Raw genomic sequence first — 20,722 nt, forward strand, 5'->3', positions numbered from 1 at the left:
ATACTACTAAGAAATCTTTGTGGCTTAACAGCCATAGGTAGATGTATAGATGCCAAGTGCCAGCTTCTTCCAGTCTATGCTGCTTTCATCCTGTTCTGTTTCTCAAACGGTCAGGAACAGAAAAATCACAGAGCCATGCACTGAGCACATGCATTCCACAGACACAGGCTTGATCAGTTTGGATGGGTCCTGGGGCATGCATTTTCACCTACAGAGCAAATGACTCATGGCAGACTGTGAAGGAAGCACTAGTTTGTGCTCTCCTGAGGCCAAGTAAAATATCTTAGATTATTTCTTGGAGGCAGGATCAGCAACTGGAGGAAGTGTCGTGTATCACAATCATAAATCTATGATTCTGAATACACGCCTATTATGGAGTCAAGGCTGTGACCCCAAGAGGAGACATTCCCCAGTTCCCACTATGAGTTCAAGAACCATGACCAAACAAACAAAAAAAACCACCAAAACACAAAACAAAACCCAACAACTGAGTATAGGGTAGAACCCAGACATGCCAGACACTTCCTCATTCCTCTGTAGGGTTACTAGCAGCCATCTGCAAAACACTGAGGGGATTGAAGATGCTCCTCCTCAAAAGAAAGAAAAAGACTAATTTTTGTTTTATTTTGTTCTCTTTCTCTCCCCTTCTTTCCTTTCTTTCATGTGTGAGTGTGTGTGTGTGACTGAGAGTGAGTGTGTGAGAGTGTGTGTGTGAGAGTGTGTGTGTGTGTTTGAGAGTGAGTGTGTGAGTGTATGAGTGTGTGAGTGTGTGAGTGTGTGAGTAAGTGAGTGAAAGAGATAGGTGCCACCACACTCACTCAGCCAAAAGTGAGATTTGTTATCCTAAATTTTAGTTAAAGTCACCCTTAATAACTCTTGACAGTTCTCCTCAAAGTGAACACACCTTCCCTTGCTACCCACAACAATCTCCAAGTCATTCCTCATTACACAAGCTTCTTCTGCATGGCTGCCTCCCATGAACTACATAGTGAGACCCTGTCTCAAAAATTAACTAATTAATTACTTCATTAAAAGCATTAAATGGATGAGTCTTCTTTGAGAAACTCACACCAATGCTCTGGGGTCTATCTTTCTAAGCACCTCTCTCTAAGCCTTCATGCTTAAAATTATATTAAACTATCTTTAATAAGCCCCAACTCTGACCACCAAAAGTTAAAAACTAAAAGCATTAAATGAGTGGCATGGTAGGTGACCACGGAACATATGTCCTTCTCTGGCTCTCATTCTCTTCAGCTGTCAACATAGGGAGTAAATCAATAGCTAAATCCCTGGTGCTCAAAATGCATTTGTCAGCTCAGCAACATAAGCACCAAAGGAACCCTTATTAGCCAGGCAGAGTCTTGGGCCTCCTGCAGACCTGCAGAATCAGGATCTAGATTTGAACATGGTCCTACATTTAAGTTTGAGAAGCAGTGCTCAGGGAAGAGGTTCTGGATGACAGATGAACAGGAGAACAGTCTGTTGTTGTAGGGGCAGCAAGACGCTCAGCAGGTAAAGGTGCTTGTGGCCAAGCCTGATGAACTACAACCTGTGTTCAATGCACAGGACAGGAGGAGAGAACCAACTCATTCTAGTCGTCCTCTGACCTTCATACACAAAAGAAATAAATATAAAAATAAAACCACTTAAAATTCTTTTTTTTTTAAAGATTTATTTATTTATTATGTATACAGTGTTCTGTCTGCATGCATCCCTGCAGGCCAGAAGAGGGCATCAGATCTCATTACAGATGGCAGTGAGCCACCATGTGGTTGCTGGGAATTGAACTCAGGACCTCTGGAGGAACAGTCAGTGCTCTTAACCTCTGAGCCATCTCTCCAACCCCCCCACCACCACCACTTAAAATTCTTAATGAGTATTTGTCTGGGTTCCACATGAAGACATTCCGGTTCATTGGTCTAGCCCAGCCCTGGAATTTGCTTACACACAGCAGGTGATTCTAATGTGCAGTCACAGTGGAAAACCACCAGATTAGATAGACAGCCTCCAAAGATGACTACTTAACCTTTGAGGAGCACATTTTGACTCCAGAGGGTATGGGTGAGGCCTGAGGATCTATGCTCTTACCAGCTCCCTTGGGCCTTGTTAGGACCACACTTTGAGTTGCAAAATTCCATGCCAGGATTCTTCATCAACTGCCTCCTCTCCTACCCTCCTTCCTCCAGAGCTTTCCTAAGGGGGATCATTCCAGTTAAAGCTGGCTACACAGTACAGTGACCTGAGGGGTTTAAAATATCCAGATGTCCAGGTCTGGCTCTCCGTGACTTTTATCACATTAGTTAGAGGCCAGGCACCATTAGTAAAAAGGAAAATAAACAAACAAAACAACAGACCCATCTTTTCTGTGACTCTGGCATGTCACCAAAATGGAAAATCCTGCATAGAACAGGTTCCAGAGTCAATGACAGACAACTACCCAGCCACACTCTGGCACTGACCTTTAGGGAAGACTTTGGCAGTCATTGGGAAGTAGCTTGGAGCAAACTCAAACAACAAGACAACTACTCCTTCTTTGGCCTCTTTCCCAATGCAGGTCTACACTGGCGCATCTTTGTTCCAAATCAGAACCAGGACAGTTATAAGCAGCCTGGTTAGTCTTAGGGTTTTCTCCAAGGTGCCCAACCTAGGACTTAAACATCCTATTTCCTTTCCTTGCTGGGCCAAGCCCAGAGGATTGTTCTGTGTCCCTGGATATTCCAGGGGGACGGGGCTTCTTAGACTGGTTGCTACAAGGACAATCTGTTGAGGGGAAACCTGCAACCCAGTCCAAGGCTCAGCAGCTTCTCCTCTGAACCAGCTGCCAAAGAGAATTCATCCAACCTGCTAGGCAAAGCTGTCTGCATCCTTGGTATTCTTCCATGAACCAAGGTGTCCCTGGCTTAAAGTGAGGTGATAAGCACAGTCAGGGGACTCTCAAAATGGCAAACAAGGGACATAGGAAGAAACAGCCTTGTAGAAGCTGGTAACCAGCCAGTACCTGCTATCCAAAAAAGTCCTATTGATCAATATCCCCCAAGGGCTAAGGCTACCCACGGGATTCAGCTTAATGATAATGCTGAGAGGGAGGGTCTAGGACTGTGTGTGTGTGTGTGTGTGTGTGTGTGTGTGTGTGTGTGTGTGTGTGTGTGTGTAGTAGGGGGCAGGCTGAAGTCCAAGGCTTGCTGAATGGTTCTGTGCTCTTTAGCTCTTGAATTTCTGTCCCTCAGGATTTTTTTGTTTGAATTGAACTCAAGGCCTTTGGCATGCTAGGCAAGTGCTCTACCATGGAGCCATATCCATGATGGCTCATAGTTCTGTAAGAAAAACAAAAAAACAAACAAACAAACAAACAAACAAACAACCTAGATCAGCCTGCCCCTTTAACACCTTTAGACTCACCCGTCACTTCTCTCTCCAAACACTACCACCTGGATGAGGGATCCCTGTCTATCACCTTCCCAGAATCAGGTCCAGCCAAATTCCCCACCGTCTGCTCTTCCTACCTCTTCTGTTCTGTCTCTGCAAACATCTGTGTTTGCTTCATCCCCTCCTCAGGCTATCCTTGCTTCAGGCTTTCCTCCAAAGGTCAAACTTCTACACTCCACTTCCTTACTGCCCACTCCACCTCTTGCCGAGAAATGACACATGGCAAACCTTGCTCTGGCTTAGAGTGCTCTGTCCCAAAACCATCTCAAAAGTCACTCTCATGACCACAACGTTGGCACTGTGTTACCAGGAAGCTATAAATGCAGGTATACCACCAATGTATGTGTGAGGATTAATACTGTCAATTTGACAGGACCTAGAGTCACCTAGGACACGTCTGAGTGATCTTTCAGATTAGCTTAATTGGGAAAACCAACCATTCCACCGGCTGTGGCCAAGACTGACTATAAAGGAGAAAGTGAGTGGAGAACCAGGGCTGAGGGCTCTCTGCTTCCCCAGTCTGAATGCAGTGTGACCAGTCATCTCTCACCCTGGCTGCTGCGCCTTCCCCGCCATGAAGGACTGGACCCTCCAACTGTGAGCCAGAACAGATCCTTCCTGCTTCAATTGCTTGTTCCGGCTGGTTTGTTCCGTCAACCAGAAAAGAAACAGAGATACACTGAATAGCTGTACCCCAAGCACACTAACAGAACACCCACTTCCACACCCCCGACTCTGCCCAGGTTGGTCTGCATCAGGACGCCTCCTATGGTTTAAATGTGAGCCCTAAAGTTCATGCAGTGCACACTTGATCCTGAATGGGGTGGTATTGGGAGATGGGACCTTTAAGAGGTAGGAAGGTCTCCACAGTAGAAAACTTGGCTAGCGTTCAGTTCTCAGTACTTTGTGCAGAGAGCTCTGCTTTCATGAATGCTCAGTGCTTTAACACGGGAATGGACTCTGTAAGATGGAAATGGAGCCAGTGTGAAAAGACAAATTCAGCCTTTTACCCTCTCCCCTACTCCCACCCGCTGCCTTTGGTCTGACGATGAACTAGCCAGAAGGCCTCATCTTGGACTTCACACCCTCCAGAACTATGATCCAAATGAACTTGTGCATTACACATGATCCTGCCTACAGAATGTGGTTAGAGCTTCACAGAACAGACTAAAAACGACCTAGTCTTGATAAGTGGGGCTATCGCTGTAACAAATACCTGAAAATGTGGAATTCCCTTTGGAACTGGGGAGAGCAGAGAGGCTAGAAGCATCGGTATGTGCGGGCTAGGAAAAGTACTGTTAGGATGAACAAAGGTTTGGGTAAGGGCTCACACCAGAACCACAGGCAAAGTCTGGACTTTCTGATTACACAAGTGTTGTTAGGAAGAGAAAAGACCATCCTGGTAATAAAGTGGCTGACAACGTGGCTGAATTGTCTGTGCCCTAAAACTTTGTGGAAGACAGCAGGATGAAAGAGGATATTTGGTGGAAGAAACACCTTGGCCACAAAGCACCTGGGACGTGGCTTGACTATAGACTGTGAGTATAAAGATATGATTTTAAAGTGGAATCTATAATTAAAAGGAAACAGAACTTAGGGATTTGGAGGATTCTCAGCCTGGACTCTGTAGAGAATGAAATGTTTCACGGGAAGAAAATGCAGGTGTGGCCAAGTCATCATCTGATAAGATTAGTATAGACAGAATGAGGTCTGAGGCTACTCATCAGGACAATGGGAGAATGACCCCAAAGGCCCCTTGGAAACTCCTATTGAGGTCCCTCCCATTTCACACCCAGAATGCCAAGCTTAAGAGAAGAAAATAAACAGAAGAGAGGCAAGACCTTGGGGCTCGCTGCCAAGGGCTGTGATACGCCTTTACTCCCCACATTCTTGGGCAGCCTTCTGCTGTCTCAGCCCCGACTCTCTGGAGCAGCTTGGCCCATCCCTCCAAAGGCAGCAGGAGGCAAGCAGTGGCAGTGCCCACAGGGTGCCAGCTCTGTAGGTACAGCATGTAAGAGCAATAGGACATGACTTCCTCAGTCTGGATTTCAAAGGATGTCACGGCAGCCCGGGGCCAGGACATAGGTGGAGCCAGCAAAGAAAACTCTTACAGAGGCAAGGCCCGGCGGAACTGTGAAGTCAACACAGCTGGGTCCTAGGAGGCCTAGTGGAACTATCTACATGTGGGCAAAACCTTCCATTGAGATCCCAGAATAGAGGGCCCCCAGAACATAGTATCAGTCTGAGAGCTGAGGGTAAGACTTCAATCTGCAGGCCAAACAACATCATGGGGCAGGGTGTCTAGGGTCCCAAGGTCCAACACCTCTAACCACTGTCTAGAAACACGAGACGGAGTTAAGGACAATTATTCTGGAGAGTAATTGTTTTCCTTGTAGGGTTTTAGACCTCCACAGGACCAGTTATCACTCTCTTTGTTTACCGATTTCTTCTCGTGCCCTATCCCACTATTCTAATTTGGAAGTAGCTTGTGTAATTTCACAGGCTAGTGACTAAATAATTCAAGGGTCAAAAATGAATTGCTATGAGAATGAGGAAATATCCCGGAGTTAAACAAAAGAAGCATTTTAGTATGCAGCCACAGTGGTAGCTAGAGGAAAACGCATAGACAAATTCAAATTAGGAAAGAAAACCTATCATTAACTATTCCACTCAAAATATTATTAGTGTGTGTTTGAGACAGGATCTCACTATGTGGCCCCTGGATGGCCCAGAACTCACTACATGGACGAGGCTGGCCTCAAACTCATAACTCACCTGCCTCTACCTCCCAAGTCCTGGGATTAAAATCATATGCCATCACACCCAGCCCCAAAATACTATTTTTAAGGTATAAATAAACCATGGAAAGAAAGGAGAAGAAAATACAGTAGAGGAAGAAATGAAGAGAAGAAAAAATACAGTATAAACAAAATCAAACACACAGTCTCTGAATAGATAAATCTGCCTTGACTAGGTCTCTACTCACACCTGATTCAGAGACTCTAGACTTTGGATTTTTAAGATCCAAATTGAGGGGTGGGACCTTTAAGATGTGTTTAGGTCCTAAGAGCCCTTCTCTTATGGGTCGAGTTATGGAGGGAATGGATGCCAGTGGATGCCTCATTGTGAAATATGAGAGAATGAATCCTCGCTGTCCCCACCATTGCCTTTGCACCTTCTACTATGGCATGAGGCAGCCCCCGGCACCATGAGCCAAACAACTTCAATCCATCATAAACAAGCCCATCTATAGTGTGCTACTACAGGGCCATGAAGGTACTAAGACAATAACCTCACCCCTCTCTGACCTGGATTCCTATGACACCTAGCTCAAATGGCCCTCTTCTCTCTTATGAATCTTTGCAGGTATCTCTGAATAACTTATGCTTTGTTCCCACAAACTACTGTTTATACATTGATTCAAGCACTAACCAGATCATAGAATCTTACGTCTTATAGTTACTGGTTTATGTTATATAGTTACTAAATGCCTTGCTCAATATCCTTTGACCTCTGAAATTGGAGATTTAGAATGCCCGAATTATATATCCCAAACTGTAATTTCATATTATAGAATTATAAGCTTTTATATTTTTGTCCATGAAATAATTAACTCCTGATCAGGAATTTCTTTGTGTCTCTGGACCATATTATCACAGCTACTATAGATCAGATGTTTGACAAAAAAGTGGTAATAAAAAAATTAAAGACGCTGTGTGTGTGTGTGTTTCTGGGGTTCAAACCCAGGCCTCACATATGCAGGCAAGAATTTTATCACTGAGATACATTTACAGACCTTGATTTTTAAAGCTAGCCTGAGCAGAGAATCTTGCAGTAGACAGTGTTAGCACAGAGGCTCACACTGGTCAAGGACCAGGGTTGTAGAATGCTCAGCCCTAAATGGGACATCTGTATCACATACCCTCCTACCAAGGCCCAGGGATTATTGCAGAAGAGTGGGTAGAAAGGGGATAAGAGGCAAAGAAAGGAAATGACAAGATGTCTTCAGGATACAACAGGCAAGGTGCACAAGGAACTCAGAGAGACTGTGACAGCATGCATAAGACCTATGCAAGATCAACACAGACCAAATCCCGGTATCAAGAGGTGAGGTGGGCATGGAGTCCTACTCCTAGCCATGGAGCTGTTGGCAATTGACAGCTACTGAGAAAGGAAGAGTTAATTTTCTTTTCTTTCTGTAGCCCCTGGTAACTCAACCACATCCCAGTGGAAGGCCACATATCCAAGAATATGCGGATAGTATAAATTGGATGTGATGGGTATTTTTTTTTTAAATGACACCAAGTTTGGTGTAGGGAGGAAGGAGTGGGTCTGGGAAGAGTTTGGGGGAGAGGGTGAAAATTATCAAAACACATTGTATAAGTTCTCAAAGAACTAATTTTTAAGAAATTAAAATTTAAAAGTAAAAATAAAGCCAGTCTTACTACTTTGCTGTGGCTGACTTTAAACTCATTATGTAGCCTAGGTTGGTCTAGAACTCCTGACCCTTCTGGAGCCTCCAGAGTGCTGGATTATAGGCACATGCCACCATGTGTCTATGAAAGATGTTCTATGTCTCTTATTAATAACTGAAATTCACAGTTACCAAAGGCAGGATGTGGTTCTCTCAACCTCTGCACCGTTGGTTTTAGGAGTCAGGTAACTCACTGTAGCAGCATCTCGTGTACTATGAGACACTTAGCAGCATATTTGGACTGTAACTACTAAACTCCATTAGGACCTTTCCTACTTTACCAAGGTGAGTTTCCATGGTGTCAGTTAACTCGCAGTAACTCTTCTTAGCTTAGTATTATTGCCAGTATCCCACAGTAGATTCAAGCAGGACTGAATATAATGTGATTAATGCAACTTCATAGGCTCTTCTTCTCAGTAAAGGGTCAATACCCTGGTTCTGCTTTACAATGGTCCCCATTTGATGGTTTACCTTCCCATGCCAACGAAGATCCACATGACCCACACCTCTGCCAAGCTCCAGGGACCCACATGACCAGTTCCTCTCTTCCTCATCACCTAACTCTTCTCTCATGTGTCCTGCCTCCATGCCTTGGTGAGGGAAGCTTCCTTCAGCCTCTGCACTTGCTGTATGTCAGGTAGGAAGGTTTTGTCTTGGACACAGGCTTGGATATCTATGCATCTAGCTCTTCATTCACCTTTCCCACACTTCCCAGCAGCAATCCCCCACAGAGCTAATGCTCCCCTACCTGCAAACATTTTTTAAAATTGTTCTGCTTGCTGTTGTACCACCAATAATTAGAACTGTGCCTGGCACACAGCTCTCTAAAAACAAATTTGTTAGATTAACAAACGAATCTGGAGGCTGGAGAGATGGCTCAGAGATTAAGAGCACTGACCACTCTTCCAGAGGTCCTGAGTTCAATTCCCAGCAACCACATGGTAGCTCACAACCATCTATAATGAGACCGGACGCCCTATTCTGGCATGCAGGCAAACATGCAGACAGAACCCTGTATACATAATAAATAATTAAATCTTAAACAATGGATCTATTCATCAGGAATCATTGCCATAATGTAGGTGGTACAAGAATGGAAAAAAGAGTAGTCATCGGTCGAGTCCCTTCGGCACCTGTGGCACAGCCTCCAGCAATGTCCTGGCTGGATGTCGGTCCCCATCCCTGTGTAGTGTGATCACAGGAAGCCTGCGGTGAGACTGTTCTTCCAGGCTCACTGAGAGACTGCAGAGGACAGAGAAACTGACCAAATGCTTCAAGGCCACCTGTGGAAGGTGGGGCATCCTCCAAGCCACCCAAGCACAAATGAAAAGGAGGCAGACAACCTTCCCAATGTAATCACAAGGCTCTGGTGCTCATACACATCCTAATATCCCAGCCCTGGAAGACATCCGGGTAGAAGCATCGGATCATCCAATGACACAGTGTCTTGATTGATAATAGTGCTAAGTCATCATCCATTTGATGTCTTGCCAGTCACAAGACATCACAAGGAGCCTCCTGAAAATTATACTTCTGGTGTTTGCCTGGAGGGGCAGACACCAAATTCCATGAATTCTCAGCGTTAGAAATCTGAAGCCCATGTGACCAAGCGGCCACTCTGGAGGCCAGGTCAGGGCCAGGATACATACAGGAGAAACGGTTGCCAATAGTGACCTGTTCTCCCAGCCACGGCCTCCTGAGGACAGTTCTCTTCCAATACTGCCCACCCAGGAGGCTGACAACACTGCAGTCTGAGCTAGCTCACCACCAGCATAGCCAGGCCCTCTTTCCTTTGGCTCCCAGATGCCTTATCTGAAAGCAGTGGACTATAGTAGCCCTTGTCTGGCCAAACAATACCAACAAGCCCAGGTGGCTTAAAATACTTATGTCAGGTGACAAGATGGCTCAATGGAACTTGATCCCCAGGACCCATATACTAGAAGGAAAAAAAAAAAAAATCAACTCTTGAAATAAGCACTCCTCTGGCTTCCATGAATGCACACGCACGCATGCATACACACACACACACACACACACACACACACACACACACGAAAATAAACAAACAGAAAAATATTTGAAGTGATTAAGTACTTATGTGGCCTATCTACTCTGTCGGGGGTTCTAAGTAGAAGCATGCGCTGACTTCACAGACATACCAATTTTTAAAAAGTAAACTATCACCTAACTATAGTAATTACACACTGAAATTGTAATATTTTGATAATATTGCAATATTAAAACTAACTTCACCTCTTTATTTTTACTTTTTCAAACTGTGACCCAGTACTTGGGAGGCAGAGGCGGGATGGGATGATCAGGAGTTTAAGGCTATCCTCAGCTATACAGCAGGTTTGAGGCCAGCCTGGGAAACACGACACCCTGTTTCAAAACAAAACAGGAAGAGACAGCTCAGTGGGGAAATGCGATGGCCACCAAGCTTGACGACCTGGGTTTGATCCCCAGGATCGACATAGCAGACAAACAGAATCCACTCCCAAAAGTTGACCTCTGACCGCCACACGTACACTGTGACAAACGCATGCATACAAAAATAATACTTTTTTTTTTTTTTTGAGACAGGGTTTCTCTCCATAGCCCTGGCTGTCTGAGGGCTCACTATGTAGACCAGGCTGGCACTGAACTCACAATAGTCCTCCTGCCTCTGCCTCCCGAGTACTGGGAACAAAGGCATGCACCACTTTTTATTTTATATGTGTATGTATGTACCTGTATGTGCACTGCATGCGTGCCGGTGCCTGCAGAGCCCAGAAGAGAGTGTCAGATCCCCTGGGTGGAGTTGCAAGCAGTTGTCAGCTACCCGATGTGGGTGTTGGAAACTGAACCTGGGTCCTCTGCATCAAGCACTCTTAACCACTGGAGCCATCTGTTTGGCCCCAAAAACAATAAATTTGTTTTAGAAAGGGACTAAGGCAGATGTTTTGAGTTTTTCATTTCTGGGTGGCTTGTGATTATGGCTCCCATTCTATTTCCATAGAAGAGCACAAGGCCAGACAGTTTGCAAGAGCTCTTCTAGTTCAAATCTGTGACAGAAGACAGTGGTGCCCACCCCTGAGGGCCCACAGGAAGCAGGACAGCTGGCTTCCTACGCTCTGCTTCAAAAAGGAGAAACGAGTGGGGTCTGAGATGTCTGGGAAGGGGTGTCATTGTCATTGATAATCCCAATGTCTCAAGCACATCAGAGTCGAGAAGACCACTCTCCCTGCCTCTGATTTCTCCTCTTGGCCAATTCAAGGTGACATTGCCACCTTGCCCCATAGACTCTTCTCTGTCCCCATTCAACCTTTTTCTCACTTGGCATCTTGCCCCAGTGGCTATTTTTTTTTTTTTTCAAACTTTCCCAGAACGCACCCTGGCAGCCATGTTTGGGTCAGATGGAGCTATCTGGAGAGGGCCTTGTGTCTTCTGGCCAAGAGCTGTGCTTTGTGGGCAGGCCATTGGGACTGATCGCTCCCTCTGCCACCAGCAAGATATGTGACTTGGGGATGAACTGGCTTCCCTAAGCCTCGGGCCCTGGTCTATAAAAAGAGGGTGGAGTCCCTCCTCTACAATTTCCTCATGGCCATAAACCTGTCTATATGATCCCAAGTGAGGCATAGGGATGGCCATGAACAGTAGATACACCAGCAACAGGCCATCTATTGTAAGCAGTAAGCCCGAAACTGAAGCCATGTAAAACAGGAGTGAAAGGTGAGTAAAACTACCCTTAAACTCTTTTATTTTTTATTTTTATGTTTTTGGAGACAGGGTCCCACTGTGTAGCCTTGGCTGACCTGGTAGAGTTCACTATGGAAACAAGGCAGGGCTGACCTCACAGAGATCCACCTGCCTCTGCCTTCTGAGTTCTGGGATAAAAGGCGTGTGACACCATGCCCACCCTTAACTCTTTTTTTTATTGTTTTTATTTGATGTGCTTGACTGTTTCACATGTGTGTCCGTGTACCATGTGGATGCCTGGCAACTGCTGAGGCCAGAATTGAGTATCAGATCCTCGGAAACTGCAGTTACAGACATATGGGTTCTGGGAATTGAACCCGGGTCCTCCGGAAAAAACAGCTAGTACTCTTAACTACTGGGATATCTCTCCGTAGTAAAAATAGTTTGTTTGTTTGTTTTTTTTTGGGGGGGGGTGGCAGTTCAAGACAGGGTTTCTCCGTGTAGTTTGGTGTCTGTCCTGGAACTCACTCTGTAGACCAGGCTGGCCTCGAATTCACAGAGATGCACTTGCCTCTGCCTCCCGAGTGCTGGGATTAAAGGCGTGCGCCACCACCGCCTTGGCTGGTTTTGAGAATACTATTTTTACCTTGTGTTCTTTTTTTTTTTTTTTTTCTAGGGATGGGCAGGGGGAGTTGTTTTTGAGGCAGGGCCTTATGTGCAACTCAGGATGTCCATGAACTTACAGATCCTTCTGCTCAGCTTCCTCCATGCTGGTGTTACAGATCTACAACACAAGGCCTAGCGTGGTGGCGTACTCCAGCAACGTTAGCACTTAGAGAAAGCACTCACAGGGGAATCGGACAGGAGTTCAAGGTCCTTGCACTGCGCACATCGACTCATCCTCACTGTACACGTCTTCCTTCCCGCAGCGAGAAGAACTTTGGCTGCATGCCTCCCATCCCCAACCTGCGCACAGAAGAATGGAGGCTGGGTAGACGCAGAGGCAGGAGTCAAAGCCGGCTGCTTCATGTGTGGGTCGGTGTTAGGACAGGGGTCCACAGTGCTGTTGTACCCGTGGGATCTGGAATCAGTGGTTAGGACCAAAGACCAGACTCCCCGCCCTGCTCTCTCTCCTTCCTGCCACAGCGCCCCCCCACCCCCAGCCACCCAGCTGCCAGCAGCCTCACTCCCACATCCGTCCTCATCACCTCGGTCTGTTCCAGTTCCATTGTGGCGGTTATACCACGCTATCTCTAGTGTCCACTAGACCAGCCTCCCAAACACCAAATGGATACCAGGTACATGGTAAGTAATCGGCACATTTTAAAATAAACAAATGTCTAAATCATTATCATTTGTTCACTCAAGCAAATAAGCAAAAAACAAAACTATGAGCGGAAAGTTTCATCATCAAGATAGAAAATTCCAGACCCCCTTTTGTGCTGACCTGGGCATCCGAGGTGCTGAGGCTTGCGAGAGTCTCTCACACTGGCAACTCTCAGGGCCAGCAGGAAGACTACTGTCTGCTAAACGGTTACTTTCAGAAGGACACCTTTATCACCAAGCACATGTGGTTTCTGCAGATATGGCAATTGCCATCTTCCCCTCAACTCAACCACTACCAGTTCCAGAGTGCTGGAACATAACCAGAAGCTGAAGACAGCAAACTCTGGGTGGCCCCAGGAAAGATTGGGGCCCAATGGCACCCTATTTCTCTTTCCTCCTCACATGCGCCTCAAGACGGCCAGTTTGGCACAAGATACCAGGACCCAGCGGAGGGGGAGCTCAAAGCCCTGACTGCAGATAGATAAAAGGGCTAGGGACTCTGAAAACCCTGAAATTCCAACTCAGCCTCTGCAGCCACCAACTGAGAACTCAGCCTCAGATTCCTCCTCTGAAAAAGCACACCTTTAGTTCCAGCACTCAGGAGGCAGTGGCAAGGCAGGGGATACACAGTAAGAGTCTGCCCCCTTCCACCCCGCAAAAAGCCAGTGGTGAGGTAGTGTGTGTGTGTGTGTGTGTGTGTGTGTGTATAAAATCCCAGCACTTGGGGAACAGAGTTCAAGGCCAGCCTGATCTACATAGCAAGTTTCAGGACAGCCAGGGCTGCACAGTGTGACTTTGTCTCAAAACAAAACACAAACAAACAAACGAGCAAAAACACCCTACATAAAGACCCCAAACAACAAAATGAGGGTACCAAGGCTAAGTCCCCAGAGGTGTCACAGACTTAAGACACATCATGCCATTTAAAGCCCTCTGCTCCAGTGCTGGCCCCGTACAGAGCAAGCACTTGGCAAGGCATGCAGCAGCCCCTCTCCACTCCAGAAAAGGGAAGCGGAGCTCAGCCACACCTCCTAACCCACCCCCACACCTGTGCTCACCTGTCCTCTCCGTGGCTGGTCCACTCCTGCATTTACACACAAGGCTGCAGCTGCCTCGGGAGCCAACAGGGACAGCACTACCCAGACTCCACCCAGCACTCAGCACAGATCCAGCTATTGGTCCAGATTCATGGGAACATTGGTGGGGTGGAGCAGGCAGGAAGGAGGTAGCCTGAGGAAGTAGTTTCCAGTGTCTCCAGGGCAGCACCCGGGGCTCCGGAGCAAGAAGGGACCTTTCCAAGCCACTGCCTGCCTCACAGTGGTGCACAGTGCTCAAGACTCAGGCTCCAAATGAGTCACACACAATGCATGTGATCTCCGAGTATCAGCAATCCCGAAACATCGGAAAGAAACAGCAAACCAAAGAAAAGCAAAGGGCAAAATCCAACAATTCCACTTCTGGGTATGCACCCAATGAAAGAGAAACCATGACCTCCTCCAAGAGATACGTGTATACCCACATTTACAACAGAAATGGTCAGTCACAAGATCCCAGACGTAGAGGCAATCCAAGTGTCAATGGAAAAACGGAAGTGATCAGCAACATGGTACCCGTGTATCGTGCGCTGTTGTTCAGCCACACCAGAAAACTCTGACAATTGCTGCACAGCGGATTAACATTGGGGACAATATGCTACGTGAAATAATGCAGTCACAGAAAGATACACACTAAATGATTCTACTTAAAAGGAGGCACTCAGCAGTCAAAAGCACAGAGACGGGAAGTAGAAAAGCAGTTGAGGGGACAGGGTGGGGAACGGGAAAAGGAGTTGTTCAGGGAGTCCGAAGTTTCTGCTTCTTTGCGAAGAGTTCTTCAGTTTGATGGCGGCGATAGCTGAATACTGTGAACGCACTTAATGCCCTTGAACTATGGTAAGAAAAAAAGTTAGGAGGATGGCTCAATCCATAAAGTACCTGCCCTGAACCATAAGAACCTGAGTTCACACCCCCAAAATCCATGTAAAAATCGGGGGTCAATTGGATAAACCTAAAAATGCAAATTTAACTTGTAGACATGGTAGTATACACCTAGCCAAGTATGACAGGTGAGCTCCAGACCAATGACAGGTCCGATCTCAAAAAAAAAAAAGGTAGACGGTGTTCCTGAAAGTGACCCAAGGCTATCATTTGGACTCCACATGAACGAACACACACATACTCACTCTCTCACTCTCTCTCTTCCTTCAAAATTTTTAAATGACTAAGATGGAAGATATAATGTTATGAGTATGTATTTTCCCATACTAAATCAGGGAGACAGGTTTGACAGTACATGCTTGTAATCCTAGCCTGTAATTCTAGCACTTGGTTGAGGCAGAAGACACAAGTTCAAAGCCAGCCTGGGCTACATAGCCAGAACGTATATTTTCAAAAAGAGAGGGGTTGGGGGGGTCAGGGGAATAAGAAGGAATACCCACTACACCTGAAAACATGCTGGTACTTGGTGGCCACGAATGCAGATTAAACCCCAGTATCCTGTCACACAAACATGTCGTTGGCTGGTAGAGGAGACGGAAACCGATACAAAGGCTTAGCAGAGCACTTCACAGTATGAGTGACGGTAAAGCCATGCACACCTTCAAATCTAGCAATTCCAGTTCTGGGTACACTCCAGAGTAACCTCACACAGACACCCCATCCAAGAGCACTTGTTTAATGCTGCTGCTATAACAGCAGAACAGAGAACTAGTACCAGGCAGGGAGCTGGCTAAGTAAACTGTGGTCTAGTCACACAACCAAGCACTACTTAAACCAAAGGAATTAATCCATGTGGATCAATTTAGATAAACCTAAAACTACAAGTTTAACTTTTTTTTTTTCCGTTTCAGTTTTGGTTTTTTGAGACAGGGTCTCTCTGTGTAGCACTGGCTGCCCTGGAACTCACTCTGTAGACCAGGCTGGCCTTGAACTCACAGAGATCTGCCTGCCTCTGCCTCCCAAGTGCTGGGATTAAAGGCAATTGCCACCATTGCCCAGCTCAAATTTAACTTTTTTTTTTTAAGATTTATTTATTATGTATACAGAAAAGGGTGCCAGATCTCATTACAGATGGTTGTGAGCCACCATGTGGGTGCTGGGAAATGAACTCAGGACCTCTGGAAGAGCAGTCGGTGCTCTTAACCTCTAAGCCATCTCTCCAGCCCTCAAATTTAACTTTTATGTGTTACAAACAGATAAAGTACGGATCAGAAAACAATACTGCTTGTAGTGTGTGTGTGTGTGTGTGTGTGTGTGTGTGTGTGTGTAAATTTGAGCATATGATAAAAGAGTAAAACAGAGGTATACCCAACTTTAAGGGAAAATTAAATTCTGGACATATGAGAAGAATAGAATAGAAGATTGTAAGTGTAAAACTTTAGTTTTACACTTGTAATGTCCTGTCCTGCTTTCCTTTTCCGCTCGCCTGCCTGCCTGCCTGCCTCCCTCCGTCCCTCCATCCCTCCGTCCCTCCCTCCCTCCGTCCCTCCCTCCCTCCCTATGCTGGGACTCATACCTAATGAGGAGTTTGACCCTCTTCCTCTCCCTCACCCCATTTCCTCCTTCTTTTAGATGGGAGCTCATGTACCAGGGACAGACTTGCACTCCTGACCTCCCACCCTTACCTCACCCTTTCTTTCTTTTTGGGCAGTATAAAGGAATTGAACCTAGGTCCTCCTCTATCCTAGCTAAGTGCTCTACCACTGAGCTACAACCTTTTAATTCTCCACCCTTTTCTTTCTTAAAGGGAAAAGAAAGTCTGACACAATGTGGGAAAATGTTCACTTTCACTAATTTGATGATTTGGATGGTTAACACCCGTCCGTTATGTTTTTAAAGTAAGGGGCTGGAGATGCGGCTCAGTAGGAAGAAGTCCGCCCAGCACGGGCAAAGCCCCAGGTTCAATCCTCACCACCGTATGTACCAGGTGTGCTGCCTCATGCCCGTCATCTCCGCTCTCGACACATGAGAACTGAAAGCAGGCAGATCAGAAGTTCAAGGTGATTCTTGCCTCCATAGTGATTTTGGGGTTAGCCTGGGCTACATGAGACCCTACCTCATAAAAATAAAACATAAAATTGAAGTAGAACAAGGGTGTGAACATACAGCTACTGTGAAGACTATAAACGGCACATATGGGAAGATATTCATCTGCATGTAAAAATCCCAGCCTGGGTAGAGCTTGTCTAGCATACACGAGGTTCTGAGTTAGAGCCCCGGCACCTGAGTCAGAACTCCAAACTCCAGTATGCTTGGGGCACCATCTTCTCACTGCTTTCTAACAGAGGTCTGAGGTGCACAGTGATGGAGGAGTACAAGGGAAATGGGGCCCCTTCAGTGGAACTGAAAACAGAGTCAACGTTGTGGGTAGAGATTGAGCAATATCTATCAACATCCTTGTTCCCCAAGAATCCACTGCCAGAAGTTCACTCTGCAGAGACGTCTTGTGTTTGTACAGAGACCTGTCTATCAAGACTCTTACCGAGCACCTGTATTGTGTGTGTGTGTGTGTGTGTGTGTGTGTGTGTGTGTGTTGGTTGTGTGTATGTGTGTTGGGTGTGTGTGTGTGTGTGTGTGTGTGTGTGTGTGTCTGTGTGTGTTGGTTTTTGGAGACAGGGTTTCTCTGTGCAGCCCTGGCTGTCCCAGAGCTCGCTCTGTAGACCAGGCTGACCTCAAACTCACAGAGATTCACCTACCTCTCTCTGCCTCCCGAGTGCTGAGATTAAAGGTGTGTGCCACCACCGCCCGGCATCTGTGTGTGTTTTATTATTGTTTTTATAGAAAGGTTTCACTGTACTGCCCACACTATTATCAGTATAGCCACCCCTTCTCTTCATTCTTTCTGGGGCTGGAACTATAGGTACTTGCCACAGCACTGGACTCCTCCCAGTACTTCGTATATCAGAAAAAAGTGGGAACAATATAAATATCTAGCCACACAGACCTGTTTAAATGCGTATGGCGCCAGAGATCACAAACACTATGATAGCAGCTGAAAGAGAATCTAAATCTGTATGTTCTGCCATCAAGTGATTCCCTCAAGTCCAGTATTAAAATTCCAAGAAGCAGGTAGAAGTGTTCTGGGTATCTCCAGATCCACTTTCAGCAGAGGGTCATAGGTGTGCATACGTACGTCTGCAGAAGGGTCATTTAAATGGAAGGATGCAGGAAACAATGAAGGAGGCCGCCTTGAAAGACGGCCGCTCAGCAGAACGGAGTTTAGAATGGAAGACACATTCCTTGCTTTTTTTTTTTTCCAGCTGTTTTGTTGTTGTTGTTTTCTTTAATTTAAGTGGAGGTAGGATCTTACTGTGTAGTCTGGGGTGGCTCCAAACTCATAATCCTCCTGCCCCAGCCTCTGGGGCTACTGTTCTAGGACTACAGATGTGAGCCAGTATATCCAGTTGAAACTGGTATGTGGAGCGTGTGTGTGTGAGTGTGTGTCCGTCCATCCGTCTGTCTACCCATCCGTCTGTCTGTGTTTAAGGCAGGTCTCACATTGCTCAGGCTACAGAGGACAGCTTTTACAAGGACTGTAAAATTATAGGTGTGCACCACCACACTCTGCTTTCACACACCCATCGGCTGTTTGACCTTTTTAACCTGTACAATATACTTTTAAATAAAAAAAAAAAAAAAAACTCAGCAGGAAGAAGAGAGAGATAAAACAAAATACTATAATTAAGAATACAGTGTTAGCCAGGCAGTGGTGGCGGATGCCTTTAATCCCAGCACTCAGGAGGCAGAGGCAAGTGGAGCTCTGTGAGTTCAAGGCCAGCCTGGTCTAAAAAGCGAGTTCCAGGACAGTCAGGACTGTTGTACAGAGCAACCCTGTCTTGAAAAACAAACAAACAAAACAAAACAAAAAACAACAACAACAACAAAAGAATACAGTGTTGGGGTCTCACATACCTGGACCTGAATTCTGGATTTATCGGTTAGGAGACTCCAGACCAGGTCTTCTGCTATGTGACTGAGGATGAAAACACAGCTCTGTCTGGTAGAGTGACTCAAAGTGGCAAAGAACAGTGGCCGTTCGGGGTTATTGCTGAGGTGGAAGTAGCTGACCTTAGTCCACAGGACACGAGTGCAGCTCCTGCCTTGCTCATGGACCACCACCACCTCCTCCTCCTCCTCCTCCTCCTGCTCCTCCTCCTCCTCCTCCTCCTCCTGCTCCTCCTCCTCCTCCTCCTCCTCCTCGTCCCACTCCAAGGACAGACACCAGCACAAATACACACCGGGTACACGAACACTATCTAGGATGGAGTGTCCAGCCTTCTCTCTGCTTGGCAGGCCATATGTACTGGGAGCCGGGCCATGACCAGAGGGAGAGGTTATTTCTAATGTGCGCAACAACTCTGTATAGGCCAGTGATACCACACATGAAAGCAACGCTTTCTGCAAAGACCTGGGAGTCAACAGACCAGGAGTTTGCCAGATCTCCCCGGGAGCAGCTGGTAAGGACAATGTAGCTATGATTATCTGTCCTTCAAGCATTACTTCCTCATACTCTCACACTCATCAGTGGTTTCTGAGGAACTGACTCCTGCACCTGTTGACCAGCTCTGATGACTCTGATTCTAGGGCTGCTGGCCAGAACTCCCAAGTAAGGTCACCTACAGAGGAGTCCCACATGTGGCTGTAGAAGAGCGATGAACAATACCTCCCTTACCTACTCCTCAGAGGAGCTGGTCTAGAACAACACTCCTGTCCCCTAGGTTTCAAGACTACAAGGTCTGGGAGGTGGTGGTACACACCTTTGATTCCAGCATTTGGGTGGCAGAGGCAGGTGGATCTCTGAGTTTAAGGCCAGCATGGTTTACAGAGTGAGTTCTATGCCAGTCAGGGCTACACAGAGAAACTCTGTCTTAGAAAAACAAAACAAAACAAAACAAAACAAAACAAAAAACCACAATTTGGGCACACAGCAGAAACAGAAGCCCTCTTGGACCACAGCTTCCTACATCCACGGCACTGTCAAGAGCTATAAACAAGACAACTGGCCCCCATGTATAGAGTTTATACGTGAGTAGAGACAGACATGACAAGTAGAGAAATAATGAAGGCACTGTAATGATGACTCATATTGTGAAGCTGCTGACCAAAGGCAGTGACACAGAGAATAGCCAGGCAGGTCCTCTGCAATCCAGTTAGGACTATCCCTCTCAGAAGCTGGTTTTAACCAGAGATCTACACGGGATAGGGACAGAAGGTTCTGGACCCCGCCTTAGTCGGATGTAAAGAACAGAAACAAGTCCGATACGACTCTGGTGGTCAGAGACAGCCAACTCAAGGATGCCATGGGTACCAGGTGAGCTAAGACCCTGCACAGACCACCAGAGGAGCACGGGGTTGTCTAGATGTCATAAAAAGTCACAGCAGGGTATTAATAAAGGAGTGATAGCACGGGATTAAATTTTAAAAGATTCCTGGAACAATTCTGCGGCTTATGTGAGTAATTTCTTTTAATTTTTAAACCACTTCATGTGCTCCTGCTCTTTCATTCTGATTTAATGATGAGGAGTGTCCATTTCCTCCTGCCTGAGATCACAACCCCAGGACCATACTCACACCCACACCTGACAACACGGTTCTGTGACAGGCACTACTGCCGGAGGGACGGGTGGGCCCGCGCTGGGGAGGTCACCCCACTCTTTCCTCTCTCTCCAAGTGCAGTACCTCTGGTAGTTAGTTGATTGCCAGTGCCCAGGCTCTTGGCCGGTTCCAGCTTACACAACCAGCCAGCTAGACCATGGACAGACCCTCGTAGCCTGGGTGGTAC

The 20,722-nt window shown here is 46.4% G+C and overlaps 1 protein-coding gene across 11 annotated transcripts in view; it reads right to left on the reverse strand.

Moving 5' to 3' along the window:
* Window positions 1–20,722, reverse strand: part of St3gal4 (ST3 beta-galactoside alpha-2,3-sialyltransferase 4) — a 40,864-nt gene that overhangs the window by 8,048 nt on the left and 12,094 nt on the right. For 2 of the 11 annotated variants that reach the window (XM_059267584.1, XM_059267581.1), the window contains exons 1-2: window positions 13,963–14,073; window positions 12,428–12,544 (exon numbers count right to left, since the gene is read on the reverse strand). The exons of 4 other annotated variants lie outside the window; for them this stretch is intronic. In XM_059267584.1, coding sequence (XP_059123567.1) covers window positions 12,428–12,478 — 51 coding nt within the window. In that variant the 5' untranslated portion in view covers window positions 12,479–12,544; window positions 13,963–14,073. Of the gene's footprint in view, window positions 1–12,427; window positions 12,545–13,025; window positions 13,068–13,962; window positions 14,080–20,722 lie in introns of those variants that run through there. 5 more of the 11 variants (XM_059267587.1, XM_059267585.1, XM_059267589.1 and 2 more) reach the window with 4 other exon arrangements.

The sequence above is a fragment of the Peromyscus eremicus genome, chromosome 7, assembly GCF_949786415.1.
Source record: "Peromyscus eremicus chromosome 7, PerEre_H2_v1, whole genome shotgun sequence".
NCBI lineage: Eukaryota > Metazoa > Chordata > Mammalia > Rodentia > Cricetidae > Peromyscus > Peromyscus eremicus.